General features: G+C 47.1%; 1 protein-coding gene across 1 annotated transcript; it reads right to left on the bottom strand.

Moving 5' to 3' along the window:
* Positions 1-401: 401 nt before the first annotated feature.
* Txn (thioredoxin) lies at positions 402-11,865 on the bottom strand. Its single transcript, XM_057791206.1, has 5 exons — positions 11,709-11,865; positions 7,148-7,252; positions 6,059-6,118; positions 1,755-1,820; positions 402-723 (listed from the first exon to the last, which is right to left on the bottom strand). The coding sequence occupies exons 1-5, from the start codon at positions 11,730-11,732 to the stop codon at positions 661-663; spliced, it is 318 nt and encodes a 105-aa protein (XP_057647189.1). The 5' UTR covers positions 11,733-11,865; the 3' UTR covers positions 402-660.
* Between the last annotated feature and the right edge of the window lie 2,793 nt (positions 11,866-14,658).

Genomic DNA, 14,658 nt, shown 5'->3' with positions numbered 1-14,658 from the left:
GTGTGTACCACCACTAAAACCAGGCTTTTTTTTTTTAAAAAATTCAGTTACCATGGTAATGTTTCATCACAAGTGAACCATCAGTCATGCTCATGGTCAGGACCACACAGTGGGTCTGTTTATCTGCAAGAATTTTATGTTTATTATAAAGGAAAACTACAAAACCCCTAGAGATGTTAATGTAACTGCATTATAAGAGATTATTTTTCTAGAATTATATTAGATAGGAGTATTTCTTCTCAATCTTTTTAAGATATAAAAATTTGTTTTTTAAATGTGTATGTTTTACTTGTGTGTATGTATATACATGTATTGCATGCCTGCCTGGTGCCCAGGGAGGCTAGGAGAGGAAGTAAACCCAGGTCCACTGAAGAACAACCAAGGCTTTACTGAGCCGTCGCTCCAGGCTCCTATTTTTTTTAATCGTAAACCAAACAAAAACGCAGTGTACAAATGTTACTAAAACTAAAAGGTGAAATCAGGCTATCTCTCATTTATATTAAGACTCCAGACGGTTTTAAAAAGGGTAGAATTAATATTTTATCCTCATTTATAATCAGATGGCAGTTGGGGATAGACTCTCCACACTTCATATTTTGAAAATTAAAAAAGTTACAGGCTTTAAACAGCTCCTGGCTGATTATGTTTCTTGGGGCATGATTACGCAAATTCAGTAATGGAGGCTTCAAGCTTTTCCTTGTTCGCACCAGAGAATTCACCCACCTGTTAAGAGACGAAAAGAGAGTCAGTCAACAAATACCTCTTACTAAGAACAGATGACTGTCAAGATCTAAGACAGTACGCTCTATGATACGAATGGTGAACTGGCTATGGAGCTAGCTACTGGTACTTAACAGAGAATAATTTTCAGTTAGGCACTGCATAATGCATAAAGGTCCAGGAAGCAAGACAATGTCTCTCTCTCTCTCTTTTTAAACAAGGTCTTTTTCTGGTTCCCTTGAATCCTTGACCTTGAATCCAAGGTGTTCCTTGCGTCTCAGCCTCTCAAGTGCTGAGATCACAATATCACACCCAGCACCGTCATCTTGAACGGAGAAAGGGGAGACATACTTCTTTTAAGTCACCTCAATGCTTTCTGCATGTGCACTATACATTCTTTTGCCAAAGTGTTATTTCTGGTTTTGGTGGAGACGTGGTCTCCCTTTGTAACTTACATTAGCCTGCAACTCACTATGTACCCCAGGCTAGCCTCAAATATGTAGCAGTTCTCCTGCCTTGGCCTCCTGAGCCTTGGAATACAAAAATGCAGCATCATGCCAGGCCCCATAGTCATGAAACATGAAACAGTGGGACACATCTCCCTCGGGAGCCACCCCAGTTATCTGTGTGTGTACCATACATTCTTCTGCCTACTTGGTAATTCTTTTCCTTTCTGTTTTTGGAAACAGGGTCTTACCCTGTAGTCCATGTTGACCTGGATTTGCGGGTTACTCCCAAAGCGTTGGGATTACAACTGTGCGCCACAACACCCAGCCCCAGCTGTCGTTCTATCTATCTATCTATCTATCTATCTATCTATCTATCTATCTATCTATCTATCTATCTATCTATCTATCTACCTACCTACCTACCTACCTACCTATCTATCTATCTGTTTAAAAAGTTTCTGTGTAGCCCTGGCTGTCCTCAAACTCAGAGATCCATCTGTGCCTGCCTCTGCCGCCCGAGTGCTGGGATTAAGGGTGTGCGCCACTATCCTCAGCTCTAGTTGGTGTTCTTCAAGTCAGACATACCTTTTGACCCTTTTTGTAAAACTGGAAGGTCGGCATGCATTTGACTTCACACTCTGCAGCAACATCCTGGGGTGTGGGGGAAGGTGGTCAGGGAAAGAGAATGAAAACAAGAATGTGAATATTAAACTTAGAGAGAGGGGGGAAAAGTCCAAAAATCAGACATGTTTTCCATCATACACCCCAAACCCCAGCCTCAGAACCTTGAGCATATGAGCAAACAACACAACAAACACAATGAAAACCCTTACTAACATCTCCCTCCAGGGATGGGCACTAACAAAAAGGATGTTACTGGCATTAGCTGGTGCGACAGCCCCTCACTATGCTCCTCAGAACCAGCAGTTCCTAGTTCTTGCTAAGTTTTTCCAATTTTACTAAGAGAATGGGTTATATACAGACGATGGCTGGGTAACTATTACCTGTTGTTTCTGGGGCTGGAAGTTAAGGCTCTGCACACACTAGGCAAACACTCTGAACCCTCTGGGCAGAATCCTGCCACATTGCCAAGGCTGGCTTGTATTCAAGATCCTCCTGCTCAGCTTCCTGAGTGCTGGAATTATAGGTGTGTACACAAGATGTTGGGCTCAGGGCCAGACATTACAACCCAAGTTACCCTTGGCCAAGCATGATAGTACACAATACACACTGAAATCTCTGCACTTGGGAAGCAGAAGCAGGAGCATGAGAAGGCCATCCTCAGCTACACAGCCACTTCAAGACCAGACGGGGCTCTAAGACCCGTCTCCAAACAAACAAAACCCCAATAAATCACAAACACTGGAAAAGGGGGTCTTAAAGAGATAGATTCTTAAGTGTTTGTGCTCATATATATTCTATTTTTAAAACTGCAACTATATCCTCATATAAACTTGTAGTTAAAGCATTAAGAATTTTCTCATGGGGTCTGGAGATGTGGCTCAGCCGCTGCTCTTGCAGAGGACCTGGATTTGATTCTCAGCACCCATATGGTTCACAACCATCTGTAACCCTAGACCTGGGGATCCAATGCCTTCTTCTGCCCTCCACATGCACCAAGCACTTATATGATTGTACACACATGAATTTGAGCAAAATGCTTACACATAGAATGAATATATAAAGAAAAAACCTAAAAACCCCAAGAACTCTTTTTGCTGTGTGTCAACGTGACTTTTTAAAGGTCGCATGGTATTTTATTTCACATTTTAACTCCTCTTACTGAACTTTTAGATCATTTCCAACTTATGTATGAATACTTGTGAATGGATACATTTATCACTGGGTTTTAAAATATAAAATCTAACTGTTGGGTTCCAGAAAATTCTACAGTTTGCCTCATAAAAAGACACTGGAAGTTACCCATTATTTATTAATCTTATCACTCATGCATCTAAATATACACCCTTCTTTTCAAAATGCATGTTGTAGGCTCTCTCTCACACACACACAGATATGGACTTTTCCTTATGAAACACACTCATGCACCCCCTTTTATCATCCCATAGTATGAATAATGATACTTTGCTTGTTAAAGATCTATGCTAAGTAAGCAGTATTCCCCCATGGCCTCTGTATCAGCTCCAGCCTTCTGCCCTGACTTGCCTCTGTGATGGACTGTGTGACCTGGAAGTGTGAGCGAAATAAACCCTTTCCACTTCAAGTTCCTCTTGGTCATGGTGTTTCCATCACAGATAAAGAAACCTAAATTATATCAATGTATAAATACCTACAGAGGGTGTCAGACTCCCCAGAACCGGAGTTACAGGGAGCTCCCTGATGTGGATACTGGAACAAAACTCAGGTCCTCTGTGCTCCTAACTACAGAGCCATCTCTCTAGGTCCGAATGAACCACACTTCAAGCAATTCAATTTGACATGGAAAGGATGGTTTTTCCTGATGTGCTTTCAATCCTCACATACGCTCCTGCACAGTGGTTTGGTCTGCTCCTCTCATTCATTAACCCTAGAGGCAGAAGTCTTGACTAGACTTCAGTCTCATGGCTTTGATGTCGTCAAACCCACCAGGGCTGCCCACCCAGGCGAGACTTCAAATACCCCATCTACCAAGGCCCAGCGCTGCTGTCTCTGTCCAGCAGCGACGGAGAAACCTTGTTACAGGGCCTATCATTCTCAATGCCCAGTATTTCCTACATGTTTTATCTGCTAGATTTATATGCAATAGAGAACAAGATAAACCAGCAATGGCTTAATTATAAATGGTTAATTATTAACATATAGTTAAGTAGTGTTGGTTTAAAGCAATGTTTTAACTAAAGTAGCTAAGATAAATTTGGACACAGCTTTACTAAAGCGCCCCCCACGTCTCCTTTCCTTTAAAGTAAAAACACTGCCCAAGATTTTCCTGTCTGTATTATTTCAGAGTATTATCATCAATTCCCCAAATATGCCAGCTTCAGACTGGGTTAAATATAAATTTGGGAGCACCGACACTTCAACCATGCCAAGTCAATACCCACAAACACAGCAGCACTGCCGTCTAGGACATTTGTAAAGCCTGATGTAGAACTCTGCCTACCACCATCTAGGTCTTCCCTCTCCCAGCTGATGCTCTGCGGGCCGCGACACCTACTCTTAGAGGGATCGGAAAGGCCCGCAGACTATTCTTTTGGCTTTTAGAATCTCTCTCTGTAGTCCCTCCAGACGCTCAGGGATTGCGGTGTGAGCCACCCCTAGACGCCATTCTTTATCCTGCATTTCTCTCACCATCTGCTCATTTAACCCAGGGTCACACCCCTATTTTCCGCTTTTTAAAAGTAACGAAAAACTCACATCCACAATAACTCACATCCCGGCAGAGCTCTCGAGTTGAGCTTTGACCAATGCAGGGCCATGTGACCAGTAGCAGCAAGCTGTAAACCAGCCCCTCACTCCCCAGCTGCCCTCCCTGAAATCAATCACTGACTACACCCCAGCCCTGCTAACCGCTGACTTGGTTTGTCTCCTTAAAGCCTAATCTCAGATATTTTGAGTATGTACAACAGGATCACACCAAATCTTAGTGCTAGGAGTCTTCTAGAGTGTGACAGGAACACTAACCATGCTCACTCGCTTGGCTCCTATTAACTCAGGCCTAGCTTTCTCAGTAAAGCTGAAATACATGGTATTCGAAAGCTTACAGACTTGTCTCTTTTTTTGGTTTAATTTACAAAATATGCATCACACCCCCTTGGCCATCAATGCAATATTATGTTCTACAGGAGCCTTCCTATGCCTCCACCACCAAGTAGGACAGGCCAGAAAGTGTACTAAGAAAAAAACCACACAGGGCATGGTGGGAGCTCCTACGTGACCCTCCAGAACCTTTGCCAGGCTGAGGGCTGGGTATGGAGATCTGATTATAGGTAGAGAACAAGACTCAAGGAAGATGGGAGTTTAGCGTAAAACAGAAGCCAGCGAGTCAGTGCTGGAGTCCAGCCCACTGAGTTAGTGGTCACCCATTCTCTCCTCCTTCCTGCCCCACAGGGCAAGCACAAGTACTCATGCACCCCTCAGCAGCCCTGGCGCTCCATCCCAAGCAGCCATTTCCAGCCCAGTGGCCTATGACAAGTAAGGTCATATGCTAAGATCCCGACCTGCACTCCTTTAGGGTGTTTGTGTGGAGGGGGAAGCGGGGAGAAGATCAGAGCAATGGCAGAGGGGCCCCGCAGCGTTGTTTTAAATGCTGGCTCTGCAACTCCAAGAACAACTTCTCCCTGTTTCAGCCTCCCCATCTCTAAATAAGACAGTGCCAATACCAGTATGGGGGGCGGTGCTAAAGATAAATCATTATGTGGAAAGTACACAGAACAGAACTGAGTGGATATAGCAAGAACTTTCCGCTTAACTCCTCCCAGCTCTCCAACGTACCAGGGCTCTTCAATGTTCACTGAAATGTTTGGGCTTTCCCGCTGATTCAAACCAAGCACCATTAGAATGAGCTCGTGAATACAGCTCCCATGCCACGGGAAGTTGGGAGTGTCTCAAAAGCAGCCTCGCAATTCCACGACACTATCCAATCCACTATCTATTAGAGCCAAAGTCCACCTGTATCTATAGAGCATCACAGAATGGGGGGCAGGATACAGGCCTTTGCAACACAAAGGGCTCCATCATCTGAGAGCTACTGTTTAGACTGTGCCACACACCGCTCCCAGTACCTAGGATTAAACCCATATCCGGGATACCTCGTTCTTCCCAAACAGAATTTCTCAGACAAAGTCCTACTTCTAGGATTATTTTTCCAATTCTACTTTAAAGAACAGGGTATTCTTCAGAGGACAGGCCCCTCTGAGATGATCGGCAGCATCCGGTTTCTCACTACGTACCTGGCAGTCATCCACATCTATTTCAAGGAACACCACACTGGAATACTTTTCAGAGAGGGACTGGAAAATTAAAAATAAACCCAAAAGTGTTAGAACTAGATAATGGAAGTCAACATAACTAAGCTTCTTCAAGGGAAATGTAATAGAGATTAAAGATTTATTTACTTTTATTTCATGCAGATGGTGTTTTGCCTAAATGCACGTCTGTGTACCATGTGTGTGCCTGGTGCCTGCAGAGGCCAGAAGGGGGCACTGACTGCCCTGGAACTAGAGTTATAGAAGGTCATGACCCTCCATTTGGGTGCTGGGAACCAAACCTAAGTCCTTTTTTTTTTTTTTTTTTTTTTTGGTTTTTTTGAGACAGGGTTTCTCTGTGGTTTTGGAGCCTGTCCTGGAACTAGCTCTTGTAGACCAGGCTGGTCTCGAACTCACAGAGATCCGCCTGCCTCTGCCTCCCGAGTGCTGGGATTAAAGGCGTGCGCCACCATCGCCCGGCCCTAAGTCCTTTTAGAAGAGCAGTCAGTGCTCTTAACCACCGAGGCATCTCTCCAATTCCATACACCAAAAAATTTAAATTTCTGTTATTTAAAAGTTCTTATTTTACTTATTATTACTTTATATCTGTGTATGTGCCATAACATGTATATGGAAGTCACAGGGCAACTTCTGTGAGCCGGTTCACTTTTCACCATGGGTTTCAAGGGCCCAACTCAGGCCAGGCTTACATAGCAAGCCCTAAGTTCCCTTCCTTTTTTGCTGTTCAACCTCACCAGCCAGGTCTAAAGATTCAGCTTGGAGACTAGGTAAGCAGTGACACAGCTGTCTCCAAATCAAATTTTCTCAAGGGGAAAGTAATTTGCCCCTGCGACTTCAAGGCCTTAATTTCACACTAGGCCCAGGTTTCAAATGTAAAAGAAAAAAAACGGCTTAAGACAGACAAAACTGACTCCCGAAAGTTGCCCTCAGTGAGCTCATTACGTAAGCTACTTGGGACAACAATGGCACAGCCTCACATCCATCCATCATCGACCCTTTCACCCCAACTTGTGACCCCTGGGCAGCCTCGAGGCCCAGGGCTCCTATACTCACATGAAAGAAAGGTTTGATCATTTTACAAGGTCCGCACCACGTGGCCGAGAAGTCCACAACTACAAGCTTGTCTCCCGCAGCCACCAGGGCCTCCTGAAAAGCTTCCTGAGGAGGGAGAAAAAAAACAACAAAACACCCGTGTCATATATTTTCACTTTCTGTAAGACAAGTGTGACCCAATGCCCTTAAACCCACTGCTCACTCAGGAGGCAGAGGTAGACTGATGGCCAACCTGGTCTACACTGGCCAATTCCAGGCTAGCCAGTGAGACCCCCCGCCCAATACAAGAAAAGACCTAAGCAAACACACAAACAGCAAAAAGATATTAAGTACAACCTAAGAGTAACCGCTCTTAAGGCCTAATTTTTATCCAAAGCAACCAAGTAAGTGGCTGGAGAAGAATCTTGCACACGGTGTCACTGCACTTGACAGGATGAAATGAGAATGTCTTTAGGTATCCAGGAATACCGCATAAAATAATGATGTTGCAAACCCAGGGCTTCGCACATGCTAGCAAGAGTTACATCCCCAGCCTGCGACTCCTTTATATTAACAAAAAAGGAAAACCGGCATTTGTACCAAAAATGTCTTCACATCAAAGTAAGTTCTATGGTAGACACGGGATTCTTAGGGGCTGAGGAAAGGAGCCTCCAAGATTAAAGAAGCCTCAAGACACAGTTAAGCAACGAAGAGTCACAAGTTACTTCACCAATGGGGAAATAAGAAAAGAATTTGTCTAGGGTGAGACACAACCCCAGGGCAGCGTCCAGGAGACGAACCTCCCACGCAGGTCACCATTAGCAGAAACAGAGTTTGTGTGCTTTAAGATTTAATTTGAGCGTGCGTGCGTGCGTGCGTGTGTGTGTGTGTGTGTGTGTGCTGTTGCAGAGGCCCGAAGAGGGCATGAGATCCCCTGGAGCTGGGGCCATGGGTAGTGGGTACTTAATGAGGGTTCTCTACAAGAGGAGGAAGCACTCTTAAAGGTTATTCTAGCTCTCCAGCCCCTTCTATACGTTATACAGGCCTTCTGGAGTTGGATCACACTGCTTCTCAACCTTTGGCTTTTGCCCTATGGATCAAAACTCACCGCTTTTTAGGTGAAGCCAAATGTTAGCTCCCCAGGAAGAAATTTTCCTTTGGCTGTTTTGCTTAAGTAACATTGGCCACATTAAAGTCCCAGCAATAATAATAATAATAAAAAAAAATCCCTCACCACTAACCTCCTTTGAATTATTTACCAAAAGCCTTGATACTGTAACCCTAGGAACCTAACATTCTAACCTAACCTAACCAAGGACTCATTTAAACCATTAGTCACTTGGTGCTGACTAAAACCCAAACTGGGGTAACAGAGGAAAAAAAAAACCCAAAAAACAAAAACCCCCAAACCAAACAAATAAAAATCCCACATCTGAAGGTAATATTTCCTCCAGGGGGAAAAAATGTTGGTCAAATTAGTTATCAAAAATTAAGCCAGTCTAGTGGGGGGTGGGGTGCAGAAGAGGCAGGCGATTCTCCACGAGTTTGAGGCCAACCTAGTCTAGACAGAAAAACCTTGTTTCAAAAAACCAAAAAAGGGGCCAAACTAAGATATGGCCCAACAAAGAAAAGTAAATATATACAACACTACAAAGTTAAAACATACACAGATACAACCAGACCAAAAACCCAAGGAGTCTTCACAGAGTATAGTTACTCTATTTTTAAAAATTCTATTTTCTAAGTATTGATGATTCTATCTGCATGCATTTATACATAAATGTACAATGTATTTGTACATCACTGTGTGCCTGGTGCCCTTGGAGGCCAGAAGATGCACTGGGGACTGCCTTTACAGATAATCACAAACCACCACCTGGGTGCTGGGAATCGAACACCTGCTCTCTGACAAACAGCCAATGCTCTTATCCTCTGAGCCATCTCTTCAGCCCTGCACAGTTACTTTTTTAGGTCATTTCTGAGAATCGTACAGAATGGCTGTGACGACTTCAGAAGATTAACCTAGTTAGTTATACAGGTCCCTCAACCCATGTCTGGGTGTGTCAGGATCAGGAGTGGGGAGTGCAGGGCAGAGTAATGGAAGTACCTTTCCAAACCACCACTGGTTGTTGCAGATAAATTCGTATAAAAAGTCCACACCACCCACTCTATACCGCAAGACATAGGTGAAGACAGTATGGTAGGCTGGTCTGACGACACCCACACCTGCAACATGGCTGACCCTCAATTAAAGTATGATGAGATTACATGGAAAGCAAGACAAACATTTCGAACCCTCCCTGGCTTCAGTGAACACGAGTTACAGAGGCAGGGATGTGTAAACTCCATAAACAAGTTCTCTTCTCCAGGTGTGTAAATGTGCTTGAACTCCTGGCTTGAGGAGTATTCAAAATTATCTAAGAAGCAAATCACAAATTTTAGCCTTAGAAATTAATAATCACAATTAGTGACACCAATGATCTGGAGACAAAACAACGCAGTTGGAGTAGTTAGGAACAGTTGCTACGAAGCCTCTTCTCAAACAGACCCACCTCACAGGTTGGCAAGGTGACTCAGCAGATTAAGGTGCTTGCCACCAAGACTGAGGAACAGAGTTCAAAACCCAGGATCCAACCCTGCCAGGTTGTCCTCTGATCGCCCCAAGTGAATGGCTTAACCCTTCACATAAATGTAAAACAAAACAGAAAGCCCCAGGCAACAAAACCATATGCAGTCCAATAATACCAAGTGTTCTTTACTTTTTGAGACAGGTTTTCACTCTGTAGCCCGGACAGTGGTGATCCTCCTGCCTCAGTCTCCCGAATGCTAGTAATTAGAGGCACGAGTCAACACCCTGGTCTAACATAGTGAGCAGTCTATAAGGCACTGTGCAATGTGCCTTGTGTGTAGTTCAAAAAATTGGCAGTTTTAGTCTTCTTTTTTTCCAAGACAGGGTTTCTCTGTGTAGCCTTGGGGTCTATCCTGGCACACCCCATAGACCAGGCTGGCCCTGAACTCAGAGAGCCTGCCTCTATCTCCCAAGTGCTGGGATTACAGGTGTGTGCCACCAATGCCCGGCCAGTTTTAGTCTTAAAAACAATTAAAAAGATGGGCGGTAGTGGCCACACGCCTTTAATCCCAGCACTCGGGAGGCAGAGGCAGGCGGATTTCTACGAGTTCGAGGCCAGTCTGGTCTACAAGAGCTAGTTCCAGGACAGGCTCCAAGGCTACAAAGAAAGCCCGTCTCGAAAAACAAAAAACAAAGCAAACCAACTGTTGATTTCTTCTTCATTACATCATAGCCTACCAATCCACTCCTGTCTGGAGACAGACCCCAGGGGTCCTTAACTACCCACACAGTCCCCAGAAACAGCTATTCCTTCCGCATGGTTAAACCAACCGACTTATTCCATCAGATTAACTTTAGGCGTAGTCAATTAAGCCCCGATGGTGGCGACTCTGTTCAGGGCTTTGTTAATAGGCCTTTGAGGCCCAGGCTTTTTATGAATAACTGGTTTCCTGTCATCAAAGCACATCTGTCCTGCTGAAATAGCAAAGGTCCCTTAAGTAAGACAGTTTAAACCGGTAAGGACCCAACTGGGTGCTGGGTGGATTCTGAGCAAATCACGTACCCAACCAGTTGCTCAAAACTGGAGGCATGGACCTGCCTTCCTTGGGATCCCCAAGCTAGCTAGGTTAACAAGTCAACTAACCTTGGGAAGCAGTCTTCTTACATCAATTCCCGCCACCACCCCTTTCTCTTTCGACTTTACGAATATTCCGAGGAGTAACAGTGTAACAGGCTCCGGGTTTCTCAATCTGGAGGATATTTTCGTTCTTAGTAACTTTCGAATATGGCAACAGTTTTTCCCTTGGGTATTTTTTTTCTTTTCCCAAAGGGCAAAAGCAGAACTTTGTGGGGGACTACTCCCAGGGGAGAACCCTGGTTCCGGCAAAGCCCACTTACTGTGGATGGAATCCCTGAAACCTTTAAGGTAGCGAGGCCCCTGGGCCTAGACACAGGGGACTGAGTCATTCCAAAGCCAGTGCTGCCGGAAACACGCCTTGAGCCGCAGGAGGAGGAGTCCCGCGGGTGCGGCCCGGACCTTTCTCCCTAGGAGTCACCTGGAGTACCCGCACCCCCGTGCACCGGCCGGGCACTGGTCCCTCTAGGCGGCGGGCCACTGATGGAGGCAAACTCTGGCCTAACCCTGTGGCACAGCACACCCCGCGCTGTGAATGTCACCGTACACGCGACGAGTGGCGGCTCTGCATTTCCTCCGAGATTCCCAATCCTGATTGAGACGGGAAAGGGGGGGTCCGCTGGACGACCCCCTCCATCGTTTCACCTTCGCCAGATGCGGGCTGGCGGTAAGGAGAGTAGGGGACACTGCAGCTCGGGGAAGCCAGGCGCTGCCAGCGCGTGCACCTCGCGTCCCCGGCGTTCCAGGGTCTCCCTCCCCACTCCTGTCCCCTCCCCCAGGGCGTGCTCCACACAGGCCCCGGGCCCCTCAGCCGGCGGGGATCCAGAGGGCGGCCTCCACAGCACGGCGAGGTGCGCGCGGCGCCCGGGCACGCGTACCTTGCTCTCGATCACCTTCACCATTTTGGCTGTCGCGGGGAGGAACCACACGAGTTTCTGCAGAATCCGATGGGAACGGATCCGAGGCGCACGACGGAGCTTGCAGCCGAGCACGGCGCCCGCCTTCTCTTTATAGCGACAGGGCGGAGCACGGCGGGGCGGGGCGGACGGGCGCGCGCGGCGAGGACGCGCTCTCTAGCCTCCCGCGCCCGCCAAGGCGCCTCGTCAGGCCACGCCCAAGACACGCCTCCAAGGGGGTGGAGCGGAAATCAGATTTGCAGGGGGCGGAGCGATAACCGGCTACTTGAGCAGCTCTGGGACAGCTCTAGTGCTGGCCCCGCCGCTGGCCCCGCCCTTCGCTTCCAGGGGGAGGAGCTAGCGCAGGCGCCTGGAGTAGCTCCGGGATCTCCCGGCTCCCAGACACCGCCCTGCGCTTACACGGTGGATAGCTAGCACGCGCCCGGCTGCCCTAAGGAGACTTTCACTGTGCACGGCACGGGGAGTTTGATCGCAGTCCCCTCTTGCACTCTTACCCTCTAGGATCATATTGGTCATGCCCCAAACAGACCTAAGTCAGATACTTCCAGACTGAGGCAGGGGAGCACCCTAGGACTGCCCAGGCAGAGGTGTCTCCTTCGACCAGGGCGGCCATGGCGCTCGCCTCAAAGTGCTGAGTAACGATGACTAGGAAGTGTCTCAGTGAGCGCCCTCCCCTCCTTTCTTGAGATTTCCCTGCCACTTCTCTCTGCCCTCCTCCCTATTCTTTAACTTTCGCTGGTGAACCTGCTGCTGGAGAGGGACAGAGCCTTTTAGTGCCCTTGTTTGTGCCCCATGCGCATGCAGGCATAATGGAGATCGGATTGTCCAGCTCACAGCGTTGTCTTGAAGGATTTAAGGGCTTGAAAACCGACGAGGACAGCGCTTGGCACATAGGAAGCACTCAATAAACGAGTCTAATTATAGTCATCGTGAGCGCTACTTAAGCTTGCGTGGTGCCGTGCGGGCCTTGCTGTACTTGGCTGCCTTGTATTTTACAATGACAGTATACATGCATTGCGGAGATTTTTCTGCCTCAGGAGACGCCAGGAAGAGTGTTTGTCAATGATAACTGGGGCGATGTACAGGAGGACGGGTGTGGTGGAAGCTAAGACATTGTTCGGGTGGCTCTGGGCAGCCCGAAGCTGAGGGGAAGACTGGACAGAACCAGCATACTGGGAGGGTGTTGCCAAGCCTGCATTTTCAGAGCTGAGCAGATCTTGATACATCTGCATTTATAAATAAAGCTCTGGAGATGGTGAAACTGTCTCTGTCCCTGTGTCCCCCACCCCCACTCCTCGCCCCAGCTTCCTTTGTTCAGAACTAGAAAACCAGAACTTTTGAGGCGGTTATGCGAAGTTTTTAGAGGGCTGATGAATGCAAGTAATGAGTGAGGATGTAGACAAGGAGCATTCTGAACACAGTCCTAGACTGTGGGCGCTGCCTTTCCTACGAGGACAACTGAGGCAGAGAGGAACCCCAAGTGGGATGAACAGAATCTATAACATGCTTTTCAGCTGGTCTTTTCAGTCCAGCTATATTCCAACTTCCTGGCTATCTAGTAGTTGGTGAATCTGTCTAGCAAGGACACCAAATCACTGACCTGTAGGACCTGGAAGGGTCCCTCCCTTAACTGACACCTCTCCATAAACCCTCAGATGCCCACTGACTCTGTTTCAGGAAGTTCCGGCTTCCTGGCACCTGCACAGTACCAACACACATGGGGTAAATATGGAGGATGTTGCAGATAGAGAAATGAGGAACTGGGAGGTGAGAGAATGTGTTAAGAGTGTCCCAACTCTGCCACCTCTCTTGTCTGCGTTCCCACTTAGCAACTGGAGGACTGTAGGTCAGTTTATTTCGCTTTCCCATGCCCCAGTTTCCCCTGTGAAATGGAGATAATAGCAGCTCACGCTGAAGGTTTGGGCTACCATCCTGTACAGGTAAAAGACTGAGACTTGTGCTTACTGTTTAGCACCCCGTGGACCGTGGACCGTGGACCGATGCAGGCTGTGATACTGAAAGGCACCTGTCTGAGATGAGGGCAGAGCTGGGGTGGATGGGGAGTGGATGGGGAGGCTATAAAACAGGTGTTAGTCTTAAGTAATCTGAAAGTTTGCAAAAAGGAAAATAAAACAAAACCAACAAAAAACCACTGATGCTGTAACTTGAATCTCCCAAGCATAGGGCTGTTCCTCTCCCAAAGGGTGCGAGAAAAAGCAACCTAGCCGTAAACAAGATCCCTGTACACAGGAGCATCAGAAACGCTCCTTAAAGTTTCAGTGGTAAGGAAGTGACATTCTGTGTGGACAGTGGTGTACAGAAGAATTCTATGGGAGCCCAGAAATGACAGGTTCATTTGTGTGGAGCAGCATGGGGGCAAGGGGAGAGAAGAATGTGAAGATCTTCGTTCAAGGAACTGACTCCATGTACTGGTCAGTACTCCCATTAGCAAGCTCTACCTCAAACTGTCAAACCCAAGAGAATTAGGAGCTCATTGTCAGGGTCCCAAAGCCGCCAGTCTCAGTAGCACCGTGTCTTTTTTTTTGGTCCGTCTCTGGTGGGATGTCTGTCTCCCTAAAGGCAGCTCAGGCTTCGATTCCTCTAGCCCAGTGTCTCTGCAGGAAAAGAACCCCTTCTCTCCCTGGTTCCTGCAAATGTCCAAGAAGCTCACCTTGCTTGGCTGGTAGGAGGAGGGCTTAGCTTTGCTTGCAGTATCAGATCAGCAGGAGAGGAAATCTAGGGGGTTCCAGAGGAAGGGGAGATGGTGTCTAGATAAATCAAAAGGATCTTTCCATGTGATCCAGTAGAGTAGAAGTCAGGTGTGCATGGCAAGCTTGCTTCAGGTTTCAGTGTCACTCAGCCTGAGAGTCCCTGTGAGGATGGAGATCTAGGTCTGCTCTGTCCCCATCTT

The sequence above is a fragment of the Chionomys nivalis genome, chromosome 16 (assembly GCF_950005125.1).
Source record: "Chionomys nivalis chromosome 16, mChiNiv1.1, whole genome shotgun sequence".
Lineage (NCBI taxonomy): Eukaryota > Metazoa > Chordata > Mammalia > Rodentia > Cricetidae > Chionomys > Chionomys nivalis.
This window is presented reverse-complemented; position numbering and strand designations above follow the sequence as displayed.